The sequence below is a fragment of the Diabrotica virgifera genome, chromosome 5 (assembly GCF_917563875.1).
Source record: "Diabrotica virgifera virgifera chromosome 5, PGI_DIABVI_V3a".
Taxonomy (NCBI): Eukaryota; Metazoa; Arthropoda; class Insecta; order Coleoptera; family Chrysomelidae; genus Diabrotica; species Diabrotica virgifera.
Window position 1 is genome coordinate 34,647,975 of NC_065447.1, and position 23,214 is coordinate 34,671,188.

The 23,214-nt window shown below is 32.7% G+C and overlaps 1 protein-coding gene across 1 annotated transcript in view; it reads left to right on the forward strand.

The window, feature by feature from the left end:
- The window catches only part of LOC114343449 (N-alpha-acetyltransferase 16, NatA auxiliary subunit), a 504,210-nt gene that overhangs the window by 34,593 nt on the left and 446,403 nt on the right, over positions 1 to 23,214 (forward strand). Inside the window, exons 7-8 of the mRNA XM_050652366.1 lie at positions 7,725 to 8,006; positions 14,118 to 14,331. Coding sequence (XP_050508323.1) covers positions 7,725 to 8,006; positions 14,118 to 14,331 — 496 coding nt within the window. The remainder of the gene's footprint in view (positions 1 to 7,724; positions 8,007 to 14,117; positions 14,332 to 23,214) is intronic.

The following is a 23,214-nucleotide window of genomic DNA, read 5'->3' on the forward strand; positions in this document are numbered from 1 at the left end:
TCGTAGATATATTATATAATTGGTAAATAATTTTTTTTCGATTATAGCGCCATCTATTGGCAACTAGAATAAATGTTATAAATGTCACCGACGAAATGTAATCACCGACGTGCGTTTTTTTCTGTCACATGCAATTTAATGCGTTAAGTATGTTTTAGACTATAACATAAAATGATATAAGAAAATGGTATAACAAAAACTTACATGAAATGATTGTGTACAATATTAATACAAGAATATTTGTGTATTACATTGTCACATTTTGGTATCAAAATATGTTATGTGATTCTGCGCATTACATGCTAAAAAAGTACTTTTTTATATTTTTGTGATGGTACATGTACAAGACATGTACTGTTAACCTCAATTTTCTTCTTCTTATTTTCTGTTAAGAATATTTTAACCTCATTTTTCTCAACATTTAACTAGTTAGTTTTATATTTGATATTTTATATTACAAAGATATATTATTTTATATGATGGATAAGAAAACTCTATTATTATCAGCTGCTTCCATTGCAACATTTCTTAAAAGAAAAGTTAACCTTAAAAGAACCAATGTGACAGTATAACGAAAATAACCTAACTGCGCATGCCTGTGTACTAAAAATTGTTATCAAATAGGACATGTTCTAATTTGTATAACATTTTTCGTTAACAGATTTTGTTTCCTGTTTTACATTGTGACAAAATTTAGTATACCATTTTCTTATATCATTTTATGTTATAGTCTAAAACAGACTTTAGAAAGAAATCGAAAAACTGTGACGCACTGAAAGATCCTCATGAGAAAAATCATAGCAATATTTTTATATGAAAAGGTGGATATTGAGAATGCCGCTAATAACATAATGTTGCTGGTTGACAGACATTTTCTTGAGATAAAACACGAAGTGCCTCAGGCGGCATTTGGGCTTAAGTGATGAAGGGTGGTGCTGGGACTAGTCACATGAATTTAATCCTGAGAAAACTGCTGTGGTCCTATTTATCTGGACCTTACCAGACCTATTTATCTGGACCTTACCATCATTGACCTTACCAGAGAGTTTCTCCTCTTAGTCCAAGAGGCAGCGCTGAAAAATCTCTTTGAATTTACTAAAGCTAGATTTTTCACAGTTGATTACTGTGATTGTGTAGAGAAACATACTGCGGTCGGTCAAGCGAAACGTAGAACAGGGGTTACTGAGAGGGTATCAAAGTTGCTTTTCTACGAAGGTAATTAAATCCATTTACTAAGGCTGAAAATCAGTACACACATTCTAAATTGAATATAAATAAAAGCTATTATAGTCGGCCAGCTGTATGACGGGACAGAGCCGGTCGGTCGGCCCCAATGAATGTACAGGGTTATTCACTATATTTTGACCCCTTGTAAACTGCTTTATTTACTGAATTAGAAAAAAATGTAAAATACAAAAGTTATTCGATTTTTTAATAATGATTTTTTGACATATATCATACTAGTGACGTCATCCATCTGGGCGTAATGACGTAATTGACTATTTTTTTTAAATGGGAATAGGGGTCGAGTGCTAGCTCATTTGAAAGGTTATTTAATTCTCTTTTTTGTAATATAAACATTAACATGATTAATTACAGAGTGTCCAAAAATTTTTTTTAAATTAAATTAATTTTTTAATTAATAATTAAAATTTTTTTTGGACACCCTGTATAAATAATGATCTCAATGTTTATAGTACTGTATAGAGAATTGAATAACCTTTCAAATGAGCTAGCACACGACTCCTATTCTCATTTAAAAAATAGTCGATTACGTCATCACGCCCAGATGGATGACGTCACTAGTACGATATATATTATGTCAAAAAATCATAATTAAAAAATCGAATAACTTTTGTATTTTATATTTTTTTTCTAATTCTGTAAATAAAGCAGTTTACAAGGGGGTCAAAATATAGTGAATAACCCTGTACATTCATTGGGGCCGACCGACCGGCTCTGTCCCGTCATACAGCTGACCAACTATAATAACTTTTATTTATATTCAATTTAGAATGTGTGTACTGATTTTCAGCCTTAGTAAATGGATTTAATTACCTTCGTAGAAAAGCAACTTTGATACCCTCTCAGTAACCCCTGTTCTACGTTTCGCTTGACCGACCGCAGTATGTTTCTCTACACAATCACAGTAATCAACTGTGAAAAATTTAGCTTTAGTAAATTCAAAGAGATTTTTCAGCGCTGCCTCTCCGTCTATCTATGAGGCAGCTCTTTGGACAAAGGGACTAGACCAGCGATACTCAAATTTTTTCTTTTCTGGGCCACATAGTAGTTATTGCCACAGCTTGCGGGCCGCAATCAAGATGAAGTAGTATACAGGGTGTTTCATTGGGAACCGGAAATACTTGAATGGTGAATAGAGTTAAATGAGGCGGTTCTAGACATATACAATTGATTGCTCCACCGACTTTATAACCGAGTTACAGGGTGATTTATCGATTTTGCCCATTTCTTTCTGGGCCCATAACTTTAGAACCACTTTGTATATTTGATTGACATTTGGTACACATGTACTACACACCTACACCATGTACACACCAACTACTAATCGCAAAAAAATATAAGTCAAGATTAAACAAAATTATAAATCCATTGTGACCTTGAAACATCATCCTGTATATTGAAATTTTCAAAACCCGTTTGCACATTTGAAAAGAGCTTTAATGGAGCTTCCATTTTTTGCACAAACAATTCAATGACTTTAATTTTGAAATTATGTCGAAATTTTTAAGTACTCGAATTTTCAAAACAAAAATTTTTATTTACTTTCAAAATTAATGTAGCACTTAATGAGCAATTAAACTTAGTGTTTTCTGCTCTTTTCAAATGTGCAGACGAATTTTGAAAATTTTAATATACAGGGTGTTGTTTCAAGGTCACAATTATTTTTGATTTTTTTTTTAATCCGGACCTGAATTTTCCCTGTGATTACTAAATGGGTCGTTGCAATGTAGTAAATAAATATTGATTATTTTTAAAATGAATATTTATTCATTAACTTTAATAATTTATTATTAAAAGTTAATAATACCCTGCATTTTAATCAGAGTTCTTAAAAATTTCAATATAATTTAAAATTAAAGTCATTAAATTGTCTGCCTCACGCTCAAACACGCTTAAATACTTCGGCACACTATCAAATAATTTGAAAAACACGTACAATTTGACAAATACTTTCATCACATGGCCCTTTAGTTAGCCTTCGGGCCGCATAAAAAACGCTAGAGGGCCGCATGCGGCCCGCGGGCCGCAGGTTGAGTATCACTGGACTAGACTCTTCAGACAAAAGTATGGGTGTAGTCGGTGGTGTGGACACCTGCGGATGGAGTAGAGCTAGTTGAAAATTAAGTCAAATATCTTAACCACAGCTAAAGCAGTTCTTGGCGAAAGAAATATAATTAAAAATAAATTGTCCGCAAGGCGAAGAATTGCATGGTTTTTTCACAGAAATTAAAGAAAAATGTAAAGAAAATAAAGAAGCTTACCTGAAATACATGTCAAACAGACACAAGAAGTATAGGACAATTAAAAGGTAATGATACGAAACAAAAAAAAGACATGAAAGAAGAAGGAAATGGAACATGATTGGTCTACAAAATGAAAAATGGCACTTTATAATAGGTCAAAGAACGGAGATAAAGGAACTAGTATACATAAAACACAGACAAGGAGACATTCATTGATTCTTTAAAGAAGCTATCTATAAAGCGACACACGGTTCCCGGGAAGGGGGGTTATCGTGGGAGGTCTTGTCACTGGGAATTTTCCGGCGTCAACTTATTTTTTAATGATTCTTTAGTCAAAATTCACTGAGAGCGAAATCGCAGCACGTTCTTTTTTTAACTAAGCGTGAAATGCATTTTTTCTGCACAAAGCTCTACTATTCCGTAAGCATTTTACATCGTTTGAAATTCATATTGTATTACCAATATTTTTTTCTTTCAAAAACTATCAGAAGTAGTTTTGGTGACATTAATACATTAGCCTGAATTTTTTCAGATTTTTCTGACTACTCATAAGACCACTTTTTGAGGCTTTGAAAATGATTTTCTCATTTTTGTAACAGTTTTAAACGCTTTTGAGATAGTGCTCTTTTTCCGGGTGTGAGTATATAAATATACTTTATTCAATTTAATTCAAATACAAGCTTAAATTATGCGCCAATTTAAAAAATTAACTATAAGGGAGGTATTTATTTTTGCATTACAGGTGTTACAGGTAGAAATTCAATAACCATGCCGGATTCGACAAAAAATTAGTGCCGTACAAAGGTACAATGGAACGCAAATTTAAAATGGCATTACAATGTCATAATAATATTGTTATTTAAAAAAAAATGTTTTCTTTTTCAGTACCAAAAATGTTGTAACACTTTGCCAATTTATTATACATCTAATATCTCTAATAATTGTTAATATTTTGCAGTCAACATATATCTGCATATTTATTTATATAATAAATAAATAATATAATATTATAATTATGTATGTTATCGAATTTCTACCTGTAACATCTATAGTGCAAAAATAAGCATCTCACTTATATACTCTCGGACAAAAATATTGCATATGCATGTGGAATGAAATTTTTTGTGCTGCTATCCTTAGCCCCCTGTATCATAGGAATAGGATTTATTTTCCGAATGCCATTTTTTAAAGTATCACATAAATACTATAATCGGATCTAAATCTGATCTGGGCTATATACTGGCCAATATAATTTTTAAATTGAATCTCATCAAGATAAGAATTCACTATGCTAACGACAAGAAGAAGTGCATTAGCACCAATATGTCATATCCAATATGGCTTTCAAATGGCAAAATATGATCTTCTAAAATGTTTTCAATGTACATATCAGTTGACATTCGCCTAATCACCTTCACGTATTCGGTATGTCCTTTCAAAGCAATACCGCTCCCTAGCACTATGTCGCCACCACCAAAACTAACATTCTGTATGAGGTTACAACTGACATACTGTTCGCCAACTCTTCTGTAGACGAAGTCTTGTAAATCTTGCTTCCATATGGTGAACGGTATGCCAGATATAACCTCATACAGAGGGTTAATTTTGGTGGTGGCGGCATAGTGCTATGAAGTGGTATTTCTTGGTAAGGAGATACTGAACTTGTGGAGGTGATTGGGTGAATGACAGCTGATATGTACATTAAAAACATTTTAGAAGATCATGTTTTGCCATTTACCAGCCATATTGGATAACAAATTCGTGTACCATGACGCAAGTCTTAATGTCAGTAGAATAGTGAATACTTACCTTGATATGATTCAATTTAAAAATTATATTGGCCACCATATAGCCCACATTAAATTTAAATCCGATTAAACCATTTATATGAAACATTACAAAAATTTGGTTTCTGAAAAGAAATCCTATTTCTATGACACTGGGGGCAGTACAAATTTTTTTATTTCACACGTTAATTTCAAAATATGCAAATTTTTTGTCCGTGAGTGTATATTAGTTTATTTTTCAAATTGGCGCCTAATTTAAGCTTGTATTTTGTATTTATAGTATACTAATAATATCATTAAATTGAATAAAATATATTTACATACACCCGGAAAAAGAGCAATACCTCAAAAGCGTTTAAAAGTGTCAAAAAAGTGAAAAAATCATTTTCAAAGCCTCAAAAAGTGGTCTTAGAGTAGTCAGAAAATCTGAAAAAATTTCAGGCTAATGTATTAATGTCCCCAAAACTACTTCTGATAGTTTTTGAAAAAAAAAAACTGTTGGAAATACAATATGAATTTCAAACGATGTAAAATACCTACTTACGGAATAGTAGAGCTTTGTGCAAAAAATGCATTTCGTGCTTAATTAAAAAAAGAACGCGCTGCGATTTCGCTCTCAGTGAATTTTGACTAAAGAATCATTAAGAAATAAGTTGACGACGGAAAATTCCCAGTGACAAGACCTTCCACGATAACCCCCCTTCACGGGAACCGTGGACAGCAAATGATGCTAGAACCAGAAACTACCAGAAATTACCACAAATGAAGAGGTTTATATACACAGGAAGTTAAAAAAAACATTACAAAATACAAATACAAAAACAAATAAAAAACAAAAAGAACAGAAAAGCTTCACAAATTATTGGGAAACAGCAATGCCAGAACAACTAAGAACATTACTTCAAAAGATGAATGGAGAACTAGGGAACTAATTCCGTCATTCAAAAAAGAGGATAAAACCAGCCAGAAAACTATAGAGGTATAAACTTGTTAAATACTACCCTGAAACTAAAAAGGCTATTGGCTTCTACAAACATCGAAGATAATCATCAGCATTTTGAAAATGCTGAAAAAAAAACATTCTCTTTTCAGTTATTTCATCTAGAAAAATTTCTGGTTATTGAATTATAAGTCTTAACAGAAGATTTTGATTTTCAAGAAATAATTAAAAAATTCATTAAAAAAGAAGGTAACTCAATAAATGGCAGATAAGAAATGTCGAAGTACCCAAGACCAAGAAAATTTGTGTTCATCTGTGTAAAATATTGGCAAGCAGCATAATGATTTTTCCAATATTTTAAATCTTAATGCAATGTTGGAATTAAAATAATTAAATCAAAACGAAAAACGTCGAAACAAGCTTGCATTGAACAATTTTTCCACAAAATGCAATTTTCAATTAGGTATTTTATTATTATATTGTAAAGATTGTACTCAAACTAATCTAAAACGTCACATTGTATGACATATGTTAAATATTTGATACTGTTGAAAGGCAGTAACTGAACCGAGACGACAGTATCTAGAAATAGTTACGAAAATCTAGAAATGTAGAGTAACGTTACAGAGTTATCTCACAAACAGACGACACGATGGTTCTTAAATATTTTTGATCAATTTATATTTAATCTTGTATCTTTTTTTTTGCTTGGACTATAGTCATTTAGCCTGTCCCAATCAAAAGTAAATGTATTAAAGATATTGCCAATTAGTGAAACATTTTATATAATATTACAATTTTTTACTTCTTATTTTACCTACTCATTACAGCTAATGTACATACTATGTTAATAAATATTATAAATATATTACACTTAATGTTTATCAAGAACACATAGTGTGTATACATTTTACAAATAAAATTATTAACGTTAATATTTAAAATAAATGCATTCTTTTTTGTATTTTTTTGTTTTTTTGTTTTGTTTTTTTGTTTTGTTTTTTTGTTTTGTTTTCTTTTTTGTCACTACGATAAGATTTCAACCCGGTTCAACCCCTCGGAGGTTTAAATCCTCTTAGTAATTTTTTTTCTTTAATTTTTTTTATATTTTTTTTGTATTTTTTTAGTTACTAGATTATTTTGATAGTAGATTTTTTTTATTTAATCATTTTTTTTAAATTTTTTTTGTTTCATTTTTTTATTATTTTTTTTTCAATTTTTTTTAAACATATTTTACAAATACCTATAAGTAATTACAATAATATTTTACTATCCGACAAGAAAGATACCAAACAGTCAAACATTTTCTTTTTATTCAGTGACAGAATAAAGAGAATATTTACAGGGAATGGGATGTTCTGGTCTATAATTCTTTTAATTAGGTGATTGGTTAGGTGTTTATGCTTCTTGCATTCAAAAAATATGTGATTCAAGTCACTTTTAACCTCACATTGTATCTTGTATCCACCAATAATATGAATAACAAATTTGATAATTGATTTTTTTTAGCATGCCGGTGATCCTCAAGAGGCCCTCAAGTGGTTAGACGAGGCCCAAGCCTTAGATACGGCCGACCGATACATAAACTCGAAATGCGCGAAATATATGTTACGGGCGAATTACGTGAAAGAAGCGGAAGAAACGTGCGGAAAGTTTACGCGGGAAGGCGTGTCGGCGATGGAGAATTTAAACGAAATGCAGTGCATGTGGTTTCAGACGGAGTGTGCGCTGGCGTACCAGAGACTAGGCAAATTCGGAGATGCGTTAAAGAAATGTCATGAAATAGATAGGGTAAGTTTACTATTCTCTTTGTACTCAGGGTGTTTGGTAAAGAATGGGCCATAGCTTAACCTTAGATTCCTGAGCTTAAAATAGGTTGATTTAAGCTAACTTACCTCAGTATGTAAGTTGATAATAATATGGTTATAATGACTAATGAATGATCCCTGCTTTACTTTCTCTGTATCTATAAATAAACTCAACTGTTTTGTTATGATTGACGACACCGTTGCGACCGTGAAATACTCATAATATCAAAATCGCTGACTTGGGTGTTCTTGAAGCGAGTGGCCTACATTACGAAATCAATGTCACCCAATTATTTACTATAAACAATACCTGTAGATAATGTTTGCGTAAGACCTTTAAAAATTAAAATCGATATGGATTACTCTTATTTCTTTTGAATGCTAATATAAATCCTGTACAATAACCAAAATACAGGGTGTCAAAGTTAAACGTTTATTTCATTTATTCTTGAATATTTCCTGACAGACATCAGCTAACAACACGAAATTTGGTAAGCGGAGGTTTTTTAGGACGAGAAATCTAAATTCGCCACCAAAAATGATGTATTACCCAGAGGGCACCACATACGTCTTTCGGCGCTCATTTAATACGTTAATTTTTTTTTATTCCCACTCTACATACTTTTTGAATAACAATTTTTATTCTCTTAATATTTTCACCTAAAAAAGACATACCACATTCATCTCGCTAACTTAACCGTTTTCGAAATAAAAGCATTTTAAATCTGTGATGCAACGTAATTCTTTGCATAATATCATTGTAGTTACACCCGAAAAATAAACTTAAAACCACAACAATAGGGAACTTGCACATTTTTCTATTACATAATACTGTTCAGTTTTGTATAAAAATAAGATTTTCAAAATTTCACGCTTCAAAAACTCATAATAACTTAAAAGTATAAATTTAAAGTCTTCTGTATTTTAAAATAGTTCAAATGACCTGTGACGTCACATAGTTTAACTATATGGTTCCGTTTATGGTTATATTTAGGTATATTCTTCTTCTCCTTCTTTAGTTTATTGGCCTCCATCTACTTGGGTATTTGGCCAGCTCGTCTAGCGGAATAAAGGAAAATATTTATATTCTAATGACATTTACCGTATGTCATTGTAATAATATATACCAGTTTGTTGAGATTGGAGTTTGATAAAGTTATTGAAGGAAAGGAAGGAAGGTTTACTATGGAAAATAAAACCATTTTGTAAAAGTACAAATTTTCTATGAATAACGTCACATAACTGCATTTTCCACTGACGTTTATAATGTCTGGTTTAAAATTATATACAATTTTGTTTACTTTGTTGGTTCAGAATGTAAACATATAGCCCGATGACGTCACGACGCGTTTTGGACTGGCTGGTATAATTTGAATTTTTAATCGTCTTTAGGGGCCCAACGAAAAACAAACAAAACTTTTTTTATCTTTGATACATGTTTTAAATTATGTTCTGTTGTGATTTATAACCTTTTTTTCGAATTTAAAATTTTATGCAAGTTTTGTGCAAGTAATCATATTTATGTTATTGCATCACAAATTCCATTAGAAGATATTTGCGATACATTTTTGGCAATTATTATGGCTTTAAGTTTATTTTTCGGGTGTAACTACAATGATATTATGCAAACAATTATGTTGCATCGCAGATTTAAAATGCGTTTATTTCGAAAACGGTTAAGTTTAGCGAAATAAATGTAGTATATCTTTTTTGAGTAAAAATATTAAGAGAATAAAAATTTTGATTCAAAAAGTATGTAGAATTGGGGATAAAAAGAATTGAACGTATGGGGCGCCCTCTGGGAAATACATCATTTCTGGTTGCGAATTTAGATTTCTCGTCCCAAAAAACCCGCTTAACAAATTTCGTGTTGTTGGCTCATGCCTGTCAGAAAATATTCAAGAATAAATAAAATAAAAGTTTAACTTTGACACCCTGTATTTCGGTTATTATCAGTTTTGGTACTAAGGTAACTTAGCTTAAATCGAAGCTCAGAAATCTAAGCTTAAGCTATGGCCCATTCTTTACCAAACACCCTGTATAATTTAGTAGAAATTTAGATCAGGTTTTATTTATAAACTAAATACATGTTGTGACGATCTGATTTCAACGCTAGATTGGCTTAGATAAGATGCATTTGCTTCTATTATTGGCGATTGTTTAAAATCCATAATAGATAGTGAATTCCAGCCAAATAATAGTAATCTAACAAATTCCCGTCACACATTCGCTATCAAAAAATGATTCTATCAAGCAAGAAGGGGTTCTTACATAGTATACTTATTTAATTCTAATTCATTACCCTTTACCATTATTTGAATGGTTATTTTTCTTAAGATTCTGGTTTTCTCTTTGTTTATTCAGAGTCCGATCATGTCAGAGTACGGCCTCAACTTGTTAATTTTTTTTTAGTTAGCAGGTAGCAGGCAAATATCATCTAAAAACTCCAGATATTCCAACTGTTTCTATCTTTCAGTAAGCTCTATCTGATGTTTGTACGATCATCATTTACTTTTATCATTATCCAATCTATCATAATAAGAAAAAGGGTATGAGACAGTATGCACCCCTGCTCGACTCCACTTTCTACGGCTATTTCCTCTGTTATTTCTCATAAGTGTTCCAGTTAGGCTTTGTAACCTTCATAGAAACGTTGGATTAAGTTAATTATTTTTTCTGATATCCCAGTTAGTGTTAAGATTTTCCACATCTGTACCCTATTGACACGGTCAAAGGCCCTTTCAATGTCGATAAAACTTACATCTATATCTTTTTTCCATTCATTTGATTGTTTCAAGATAATTCAAGTTCCTGTTCCAAGCGAACAAATCTGTTAATGATGCAGCGTTTGGCACGGAATCCTGCTTTGAAGCTTCTCAATTTCTTATCTAGTTTCGGCTTCAATTTTTCTAATATGATTTTAGTCAAAACTTTGGACGTGGCGCTAGTGGTTTTATTGCACGCCAATTATTGCATCTACTCAGATTTTTTGGGTATTTTATTGTCAATCCCTTCTTGCACTTCTCTGGTGATTCTGCATCAGTCCACACCTTGTTCAAATAGTATGGGAGGAAAGTATGCTAAATTTGCAGTTACTCGAACGTTATGGGGACCTATTGGGTTGTGAAGATTAAGTCCAAAAACCAAAAAAAGTTAAGTAAAGTTTTCCGTTTAAGTGGGGACTTTCCATTTTTTAATTTAATTTTCCATTTCCAACAATTGTTTTTTCCGATTATAGCGCCATCTATCCATAATTTGAAAAATGTCTCAAATAAAATTTACTTACTTTTACGTAAGGAATCCCTCCACCTCCGTGGGGGTCATGTTTGGTATGATTCGATAGATTTTTCAAAAATATTGAATACGTGTATTTGCAGCCTTTCGATCTGATGTTTATTTCGCGAAATATCGCGGGGTTCCTATTTAAAATTTTAAATTTACCCCCCACCCCTCTCTGTGGGGGGTCGTGTTTGGTACCATTCGATAGATTTTTAAAAAATATTGAACACGTATTTTTTAGTTTTTCGATCTGACGTTTATTTCTCGAAATATTCGCTTTTTTGTTTGTGAACCTTTGTGACACCCATTTCGCCCCGTTCAAACCGTCAGATTTTTTAAATATATGTACACTGTTCTTCATGTACTTAACTTACCTTATATTAATCTGACGATTTCGAGTTTTTCTAAGGATAGATTTTTTTCGGACCCCCCTTAACGAACCCTCCTGTATTAAGATCCAATAAATGGTAGGGGTACATTTACAGGGTACAAGGTTTCTCCCCATGTCATAATCGGACGCGCTCGAGTAACTGCAAAAGTCACCGCTTGCTTGGGCTCCCCTACCAATAAGTTTATGTAGCATTTCCCACATTCTTGTATCTGCTTTTATCAGATATGGGTATATTGTTAATTCCTGCGTCTTTGTCATTTTTTTAGATTAGTGTTTTTAATTTCTTCTATTGTAATTTCTCCAATATTCACTTCTAGCTCTGGTGGTTCAACTTCGTCTTCTATGACTTTTGTTATTTCATGTTTAGCATTTTTTCAGAGTATTCCTTCCATCTTTGAATTATTTCTGTCTCATGTTTATTCTGTTTTCTTGTTTATCCTTTATTTCATATACATTTCTTCGTGCTTTCCCGGTTAGGTTTCATATAATTGTGTATTGTGTTCATAGGTCATTTTCTTGTGATCTTTCTTTTTATAAGTTTTCTTATTTATTTGTCTTGTTATTTCTTCTATCAGTCGTAGAGTATCTTTAATTATCCATTTTTATATTCTCGGCTTTTTAATCCGATTGTTTCTTTTGCTGTTTTTATCACTACTTCTTTAAAGTGCTTCCATATTTCTTCAACTGACTCTCCAATTTGTTGTGGTACAGTTCAGTCTATTTGCCATTTACTCGGTAAATTTATTTTTTATAGTTTCTTGTTTAAGAGCGTCGATGTTGTATTTGTTGCTTCCGTTTGTTTTTATCTCTGGCTAATTTTATTCTTAGTTTCGCTCTAACTAGCACGTGGTCTGACCCCACATCAGCTCCTCTTAAGCTCTTGACATCTTGCAACCAGCTTCCCCATTTACATAGATGCAATTGTAAGGTGGTCTATTTGGTTTTTGTACCTCCCTCCACGTTCCTTATGCATCTGCTTATGTTTAAAGATACTTCCATCTATCACAAGTTTGTTTGGTTTACTTTGGTTTACAGAATTCTATTAATAGATTTCCTTTCCCGTATTTCCCCCCTAACCATCACTTGTTTATGACCTGTATTATCATTGCCTATTTCAGCATTAGAGTATCCGATTCACTCCCTTTGCTTTATAGTCCAACCTTTATTTTGTAACTGTTTGGATTGCGAAAACATGCCAAGCCCGCCTCGACAGCTCAGAGACTAAGCACTGTATCAATCCATTCCGGTTCTTCTTAACATACACTTCAATGTTTTTGTATTTTCTCAATAAATATAAGAAAGATGAAGTTAGTTTTCAATCCTAATAGCAAAATTAATAATATTGAAAGTATTAAAAATATTACTAAAAGATTTTTAAATTGAAAACTTATTGGTACATTTCCCTGGTGACACCTCCAAGGCTTCTACAATTTGCAAGCCAAATGGATGCTGCAGTGAAGACAAAGGGAAGGAATTCTACACTATACAATTCACATCCCCCGTCTGCAGCTCGGTAAAGTTCCAACGGAAAATGCACCTGGTTACTCTACGGAGTAATACGACTATAAAATAAAAATGTATACCATTTTTATTCAGTTGCAATGCGAAGGCAAATCGCGATTCAGAGAACTGGACTGCGCTCCGTATTCTAATTGAAAAGTAAGATTGTTTTGCCTTCGCGTTGCAACTGAATAAAAATGGTACACATTTTTATTTTATAGTCGTATTACTCCGTAGAGTAACCAGGTGCATTTTCCGTTGGAACTTTACCGAGCTGCAGACGGGGTATGTGAATTGCATAGTGTAGAATTCCTTCCCTTTGTCTTCACTGCAGCATCCATTTGGCTTGCAAATTGTAGAAGCCTTGGAGGTGTCACCAGGGAAATGTACCAATAAGTTTTCAATTTAAAAATCTGTTAGTAATATTTTTAATATTTTCAATATTATTAATTTTGCTATTAGGATTGAAAACTAACTTCATCTTTCAATTGCCAGATGACGCTAGTCACCTAATACCTTCACTTCGGTTGCAATGGGTGGGAAAACCTCTCGACGCTAGTCAATTGGGGTATGGAGAAGAGTGCCTACGTTCTTTCCGATGAGGCTCCAATAAGAGCCGAAAATCGCGATTCAGAGAACTGGACTGCGCTCCGTATTCTAATTGAAAAGTAAGATTGTTTTGCCTTCGCATTGCAACTGAATAAAAATGGTATACATTTTTATTAAATATAAGAAAGTTTATTTGCAGTATTTACATTTTCCGATAACTCTGCTCGAGAAACTTTTTAATAAATGAAATAATTTGAAACTAAATGATACTCTTTGTCCATTTTCCATGTGAATTGTTATTTACACATCTTATTCAATTATTTACACAATTATTTGTCTACTTATTGTGTTATTCATGTATACAATTTGTTTTAGCATTTTTCCGAAATCATAGAAGATCAATTCGACTTCCATACGTATTGTATGCGAAAAATGACGCTAAGATCTTACGTAGGTCTGTTACGGTTAGAAGACGTGCTTCGGGGTCATCCGTTTTATTTTAAAGCAGCCAAATGTGCCATTGAAGTGTACCTTCATCTGTTCGATGAGCCGCTCAAAGACGAGAGTGCGGAACAGGAATTAAATACAGGTAAGTCTATAAATGTTTGCAAAATTGTAGATCTCTTAAAGATAATACAAACTATTGGAGAATTGACTATTAATATCGCTAGGTTTCAATGATGCCTCGTATGGTTTAAGTGAATATCAAATTATTCACAAATCAATGACGTATTGCCTGGTCAGAGCCTATAAGTCTGGTAAACAATTAATCGTTAAAACTTACTTGATAGAGGCTTCCGATTGGAAGTTTTACAGTACAATATTTCTAAGGAAAAAAGTTTTCCACTACTCTTTTTTATTTAAGGTATATTCAAACTTCGATTAAAAAAACCTTTTCGAGATATTTCTACAAAATTCTATGGTTCCACTCACTACAACGAACCAGTCTATTTTAGTAGAGATTATAATTGAGCTATATCATTGAAAAAGTAGTTTTTAGAAAAAGTATTCATACGGTTTTATACTAAACTGTGTGTATCGTGAGTCTGTTGTTTAAGAGCGAAGAAATTTGGACCACGGTTTGATTTAGAGCGAGTTTGTTTAGCAATACAAACCAACATATTTTTATCGCCCACTTTATAATGGTCTGTTCAATAAGTTTTGAGGTTTCGATAAAAGAGGGCGTTGCTACTAGTCTAATTTTTTTGTTATGTTGGTACACTCTTCACATGAATATGTGAAGTTTCATTTCAATCTATCAATTTATTCTTTCTTTACAAGCTATTTAGTTTCGACGCGTCACAGTTTTTTGAAGTTATACTTCTTTAGGCGCGATTGAAAGTAAAACTTCATAATACTGCGCGCATGCGCACACAGACAGTATGGCGTTTATTGCTAAATCTTTCAAGTTATGTATAAATATATCAGTGCAAGAAAAGGTGTGAAAAGAATATTTTAGTGTTTTTAGTAAATATATTTATTATAATTTTTGTGTCTTGGATTTGTCTTCCTCAGGAGTAAGATGAGTATTATTAAAAGATTTTATTGTATATTTATTATACTTCACCTTGTCTGTTTGTTACCGTGAATTGTTATTAGGTACGTCCGAACCGATACAGACACAGTCCTCGTAGCGTATTTGGTATGGCATTCGGTCAGAGATCGAGAGGTCTTGAGTTCGAATCCGGAGCAATCGTATACCTTTTTTTTTTTATTTTTTTGAAAGCGGTGCTTACCGCACAAAATTAGTTTGGTGTTAAAAAAAAAATTAAAACAAACTGTTTAAAGTATATTTATTTTTAAGAAATCATATAATAGTAGTATAACTTCTTACGTGCGTACAAAGTACACACACATTCTTTTTTTACAATGTGAGACAAACGAAATTTATGATTATGAACGAATGTTGAAAGTGTATAAGGACTCTTCGCCTTCAATTGGTTCAGTAGAAAGATGGGTTGCTGAATTTAAACGTCGTCGTACAAGCCTTGAAGAGGATCCACCTCAAGGACGTCCAAAAACAGCAACAACACCAGAAATCAGAAAAAAATACAGGATATCGTATTGGAAAATCGTCGAATGACAAAGGGATGTAAAAGCCCTAGGCATCTCCTTGGACAGTGCAAGCAATATTTTGACTGAAGTATTGGTTTTCAGAAAGCTGTGTCCACAATGGGTCCACATTTGCCAACAATGGAACAAAAACACATTCGAATGCGACTTTCTCAGCAACATTGACAGCGTTTTCGAAAGGACATAGTGGATTTTATGAATTGATTCGTCATTATGGATGAGATTTGGGTTTGTCACAAGAGGTCAAAGAGTGGTAAACCTGATTTTTAGCTCTGAAAGGAGTTCGTATTCAGGAATCGGCCATTTTTTGGGGATTCTAAAGGAATTTTGTTTGTTGATTACTTGCAAACTGACAAAAAATAAATTCTGAATATATTGTAACCTTTTAGGCAAACCAAAGCAAAAAATTCGTGAAAAAAGACACGGTGTGCAGAAGAAACAATCCTTTTTCTTTCATCAGGACAATGTACCGTGTTATTTGAGTATTTTTACAAGGGTCAAAACCCATGAAAAAAAGTTCGAATTGTTGGAGCATCCACCGTATTCACCAGATTTGTCCCCTAGCGACTTCTATCTGTTTCAATATCCAAAAATTGTATGGAATTTCTATAACCGGCAAAAACCATATAATAACTATTGTGGAAGATTACTATACAGATTTATACTCCAGTGTAACAAAACCTGAAAACCATGATATGGAACTAAGAATACTAAATGTGGGATCTGAAACACTACCAGAAATTACTTACGGGGAAGTTAAAAATGTCTTAAAACAGATGAAAAATGAAATGGCTCCTGGAGATAATGGATTAACAAAGGAGATAATTACAGTTGGAGGTTAAACCACTTTGGATGCAGTTAAAATCTTAATGAACAAGTGCCTCTTGGAGTGCTATTCCAATCTTTTGGCAAAATGCGCAGGTACTTTTTCTACACAAGAAAGGAGACAAACACAAACTCGAAAATTACAGGCCAATGAGCATGTTACGATATCAGAACAAACTGCTCACCAAAGCAATCACCAAAAGACTATCAAATAAGTTCGATAGTTACCAGTCTATTGAACAAGCGGGATTTCACAAAGGTTGTAGCATAGAACACGTATAGACAATACATACACTTATCGAAAAGTATATCGAATACTGAATCTCCTGATTTGGCATTTGTGGATTATAATCCGATTCCATAGAAATCTGGGCCGTATTAGAAGGAATGAATAACGCAAGGATAGATTCCAGATATACAATACTTCTAAAATACATATGACAATGCAACTATGCAAATAAACGTAGCAGAAGGTCTAACAACAAGCAAAATATGAATGGAAAGATGAGTTAGACAGCGAGACACCAGCTCTCCAAAATTCTTTACTCTTGCATTAGAAGATGTGTTCAAGAAGGTAAATTTTTATTCAGTCACATGTTGATATTTTGTTTTCCATTGCTCTTCATGTCTTCGCTATTCATGACTATGTTTTCGTGACAATTCGTGATATCATTCTAGGTGTTCCCAAAATCTATTATTACTGATTTTGAATCGTCAACAGGTAGGGTTAAGGGGTTACATAGGTCTTGCGGGTAAAAAAAAGTGACTTTAAAAAAATTGTATCTCGAAAACTAAAAATTATTTTTATTTATAATTTAATTATTTTTATTTATATGTAATATATATTTATAATATATTTATATGTAATATATATTTATAATATTTATATGTAATTATACTTAAGGTACTCTCAAAAAAATTTTCAGCCAAAATATTCATTTTTGTAGAGCTGACTGCAATTTTTCGACAACAGCCCTTTTTTGCGGTGGGCAGCATAACTAAGTCCAGTCTCACCTGAAATCAAAAAGTTTCTTGTAGCTTACACCTCTGGCTAGTGAATGAACGAAGGAATTTTTATTAGGTGAAGTTGTTTTTGTTTTATAAAAATAAACCACTTTAAAAATGGTCATTTTTGAAAAAATGAGAAAAATTGGGGTCGAAAATGTGTTTAAACTTATGTAAAATCTTCAAATTTCATTTTTTTTTAATTCCTTCGTTCATTCACTAGCCAAAGGTATAAACTACAAGAAACTTTTTGATTTTTTGATTTCAGATGAGACTGGACTTAGTTATGCTGCCCACCGCAAAAAAGGGCTGTTGTCGAAAAATTGCAGTCAACTCTACAAAAATGAATATTTTTGGCTGAAATTTTTTTTGAGAGTAACTTCAGTTCTATAATTTTACACGTTCCAACTATAAATAAAAATAATTTTTAGTTCTCGAGATATATTTTTATAAAGTCACTTTTTTTTACCCGCAAGACCTATGTAACCCCTTAACGACATCAAAGTCAGTAAAGAAAGATAAAAATATATATACCTACTATTTGTGGAAAATATATAAATATGTTAATGTCTGGGAGTGGTACAGGATATAATCAAACACACGTTATTCTAAATTTATTTACAATCTTGTTTTCTATTTGACTAATTTTTTCGTATTAAACAAACACTTGCTATTAGAACTATAATGTTCTAATAACAAATGTGAATTTTTATTCCAAATAAATTATTCATAAGCACGCATTTTGCGTACTGGGATATGGTAGATATTTTATGGAACATAAATATAACTAAACCTTCATTTTTATTGCCAGATTTACATATTATTCTTAATATAAAATAATGTTGCTCAATATTGAAGATTGCTCTGATGAATACATGTAATGAACAATTGTACTATTAATGTACAGGATAGTTTTATTTATGCGATTATTTAAAAACCTAAAACTTTGTGAAATATAGATTAGAAGTTTTTGAGACAATAATTGTATAATATAGTTAACATAGTTTTCTCGATAATTTAATCAAAAATTAAGGGAGTGAGACATTACTATAGTAAACGGTTTGGCTACGAAAACCTTCAAACGCAAAATAAATGTCAGGATATGGAGAAAAAATCGATAATGTTCAAATCAAATGGATAAAACCATACTGGTAAGACGAGACTGTGAGTCGTGCAGTTAAATAACCGAATTGGTGATGCTACCGACAAACAATGAGCTCGCATCATTAGATGAAAATCCATAATAAATCCTTTTGTGGTGACATCTAAGATTTAGAACATAAAATGCGTGTCGAAATCCTAGGTGTGATCACAAAAGGATTTATTATCGATTTTGATAGTTATTGATTTTGTGTAATGTGGTTTGCCTACCTCCATCATTGAAAAACATTACCTAATTGCATTTTAATACAGCTACTCTAAACACATAACTATAACATCAAATTTCATTTTACTTTAATTGATTATTTATCACAGTGGAGTGATTGTCGTTACTGTTTTCAATTTTAACAAGCTTTACACCAGAGGCTACATAACTAACAAGTAAATACTTCAACTTCCTGTGGAACTGTCATTTCTGTCATGTTATCATTCAAGATTTCCATTATCATTCGCCAGTTGTCATCTATTCAACATCTGAACAACTCAATTTGGGTTCAAATGGTACCTCTAGCAGAATACATGCGATATTTTGTGCATCCATGTTCAAGTTCACAAATATAATCTATGTTTCCATGACCGATCAATTTTAAAGGGTTTTTACCCGTATATTTTTGTATTTTGGTGGTTAGCATGTCAGCATCGTGTGAGTATAACCTATAACTTTTTAAAACCGTAGTCAAAATTTCAAAAACTTTGCATTAACTTATCGGGCTATACATATTTTAGGTCAGCACTGATGATGATCGGTCATCCGATCGAAAACTAGTTCTGTGATGTAGCCCTTTTTAGGGATTTTTAAATATATATTTTTTATAAAGGATTTTATTCGTTTTTTGTAATATATGGTATACAGCCAACTACAGGAAAACTTTTTCCTCGTGGATTTTTAAACTTGTCTGTTCCTGTTGATGCTTTCCTAACCGCTACTCTGATTTTGATAGTCACGGTTGTACGCTTCGTTGCTCTGTACCGCTATTGGGACCGTGCAAGTTCGGCAAAGCGACACCTATTTCTACGCTCTGCAACTTTATTCGCACTTTTAATTATATTGGCCAATTATATTAGTCCTGGTTACTGGATAATTGTCAAGGCCATAGTCCAAAAAAATAATAAGAAGAAAAAATAAGATTCAGGTTATGTTATTAAAACGTAAACAATTGTATGTAGTAAATAAAATTAGTTATTAAAATGCAGTACTGCAAGCAAAATACAATTAATTAAATTTACCTTTATATAATAATTGCATATCATATCAATATTGTGGAGCAACATATAACTTTTCTTCTTCAATGACAGTAGATATGAAATGTACGTCAATTTTGACAATTTCAATTGACAATATGAATTATTTAAGAAAGTTGCAATATTTCTCCGCTATTCGCGCACGATCGTTTCTCAATTCCGTTCCAAGTACTTGCACACCGCGAATATCAGTTCCCTGTTCAAGTTCTTGTATTCAAGTCTTGTCTAAAAAAATGCAGATTTCAAATGGACCGAGGAGTTTTTTCCGAAACTGAGAAAACTGCTGTTTTCATGACCAATGAAGAAGAAGCTGATGTCATGAGCACAGAAGTGTACTGAAGTTACTGTTTTTTAGCATATATAAATTTTTGAATGGGTTGAACACTGTAAGTAGGGATGTAAAACGATCTGAACGGTCCCCAACGTCAAAAGCAGACTACAACATCCAAAAAGTTTGTAAATTGATCCGCAAAAATGGTCGCCTCAGTGTGCAAGCTCTTGCTGAACTCTCAGAAATTAACAAAGTGTCTTTATAAGTTTCTATCTTGGGCCATATCAATCCCCTTTACCGACATGTCTTCTCCTGGACCTAATTCTTCGTATTGGGTGAATAACGACTCAACTTTGAACATGACTAAACCTCTTAACATATGAGTAAAATTTAATAAACAATTTTTGTCCTGTTAAAAGGTATATTAATTTAAAAAGCCCCTGTAGGGCTACAAACATGGAAACAAAACGTTTTCGCTCTGTAACAAGAGCATCATCAGTGTTACAAGAACATGGTGGGCCACCCAAAAATACTAAGGTTAAAACCTTTTAAAATAGACTAAAAGTCTTATATAAATGTAAACATCGTAAAATCCAAAGGATGGATATAATTCCTATGGATGTGGCTTTAGGGCAACATATGACTCCCACACGTGCCCATAGTGGGCACTAGGTAATAATTAATTAGGTCATTATGTGTGGGAGTCATATGTTGCCCTAAAGCCACATCCATAGGAGTTATATTCATTCTTTGGATTTTACGATGTTTACATTTATATAAGACTTTTAGTCTATTTTAAAAGGTATTTAAATTATATTAAATTATTAAATTATTTAAAAGGTACCTTAGTATTTTTGGGTGGCTCACCATGTTCTTGTAACACTGATGATGCTCTTGTTACAGAGCGAAAACGTTTTGTTTCTATGATTGTAGCCCTATAGGGGCTTTTTAAACTAACCTTTTACCAGGACAAACATTTTTTATTAAATTTCACTTGTAATTAAGGGTATACAGCCAGCTACAGGAAATTCTTCCTTGTGGATTCTTAAGATATGCTTTCTCATTTTGGCATCAATTGGTGCCACCCCTAGACTTCCCCTAATATTCTCATTCTTAATTTTATCCTTTCTCATTCTCATTTGCGCCACATGCATTCGTTGTTCCTCTTTCTTTTTCACTGCCCAACATTCAGTTCCGTACATCATAGCCGGTCTTCTGGCTGTTTTATAGAATTTTCCCTTCAGCTTCATTGGAATTTTCTGTCACACAACACACCACTCGCTTCTTTCCACTTCATCCATCCAACCCTAATTCTACTGCATGCATCTCCATCTATTTCCTCATTACTCTGTACTAGGTACTTAAGACTTTTACTTTCACAATAATTTCACCATCCAAAGATATCATTTTATTTGATGAGATATTATAACTCTATCTTTAAGTGAAGATTCCAAATACTTTGTTTTTCCTACTAAGTTTTAAACCTTCTTTTTTTTGAGCTTGTCTTCACTGTTCCGGTTTTTGTCTAAGACGCTTTGAGATTTATCAGTCTCTTCCACACCTGTGGTAATACTAGTTGTTGCTCCCTCACAGATGTCTCTCATAATCTTTACATATTCACCGGAATCTCTAGAGGAACTCTTATCTTGCTTTCTAAAGATTAATGAATACCATTATGAGCTTTTGTTTCTTTATTCCCGTATTTTCTATCAACTGCCTTGATTGTATGCTGTTTGTATCTGTTCTTGATCTGCCTTGATTGTATGCTGTTTGTATCTGTTCTTGATCTGCCTTGCATTTGCCAAACTGATTATCAGATATTTTGATCTCTTCACGTATCCGTCTATCAATTATTTTCACCCATATTTTCACCTGCAGTTTGTTCATTGTTGTATATCTCTCTTGTTTTGTACTTCTTCTTCTTCTTTAGGTGCCGTGTCTGTATTCAGACGTTGACCGTCATCATGTTTACAATTTCCTGAAACCCTTCTCTATCGGCTGCTGTGCGAAATAATTCACACACCATTGTTTAATATTACGCAGCCATGAAAGTTTCTTTCGACCTACTCACCTCTTTCCCTTCACTTTTCCTTGTATTATAAGGCGAAGCAGATGATATTTAGGTCCTCGAATTATATGGCCGAAGTATTCTGTTTTTCTCCTCTTTATGATGCTTATGAGCAGACGTTCTGAATTCATCATTAATTTGAAGAACATCTTCATTGGAAGTGTGCGAAACCAACGATATTTTTAGGATTCGTCGGTAGCACCACAATTCGAGTGGTTCTAATTTGTTTAGCATTGTGGTTTTTAACGTCCATGTCTCACAACCATACAATAGGATAGACCATGCATAACATTTCAGGACCGTCTTTCTCTCTATTCATATTGTTTTGTACACAGGTGCCAATATAGTGCTTCTCCATTCGTCTGGCATTTATCCAGCTTCCATGATTCTATTAAATAAACCTGTTAGCCAACATGCTCTTGTCTCTTAATGCTTTCCACACGTCCCCAGGATTGTCATCTGGTCCACCTGCTTTACCTTTCGTTATTTTTTGAAGTGCTTGGACCACTTCTTCGTTTCTTATTATGGTGACCAGTGCTGTTATTGTCTCCGTAACAATATTTTGAATCTTGAGGGTATAACTCACAAAGCTGTACTTTTGAGCTGTACATAAAAATTACAACTTTACGGATTACAAAAATGAATGCTTCCAAATGAAAACAATCGAAAATAAATCTTTCAAGATAATTGGCATTGAAACTTCAACTATTCAATACCCATAATATGTAAATGACTAGAAACTCGACAATTTACAGATTATTAAAATTGTATCTAGTTCATGAATATTAAATGTATTGTTGTAAAACACTGACTTGAAGTTAAAAGAT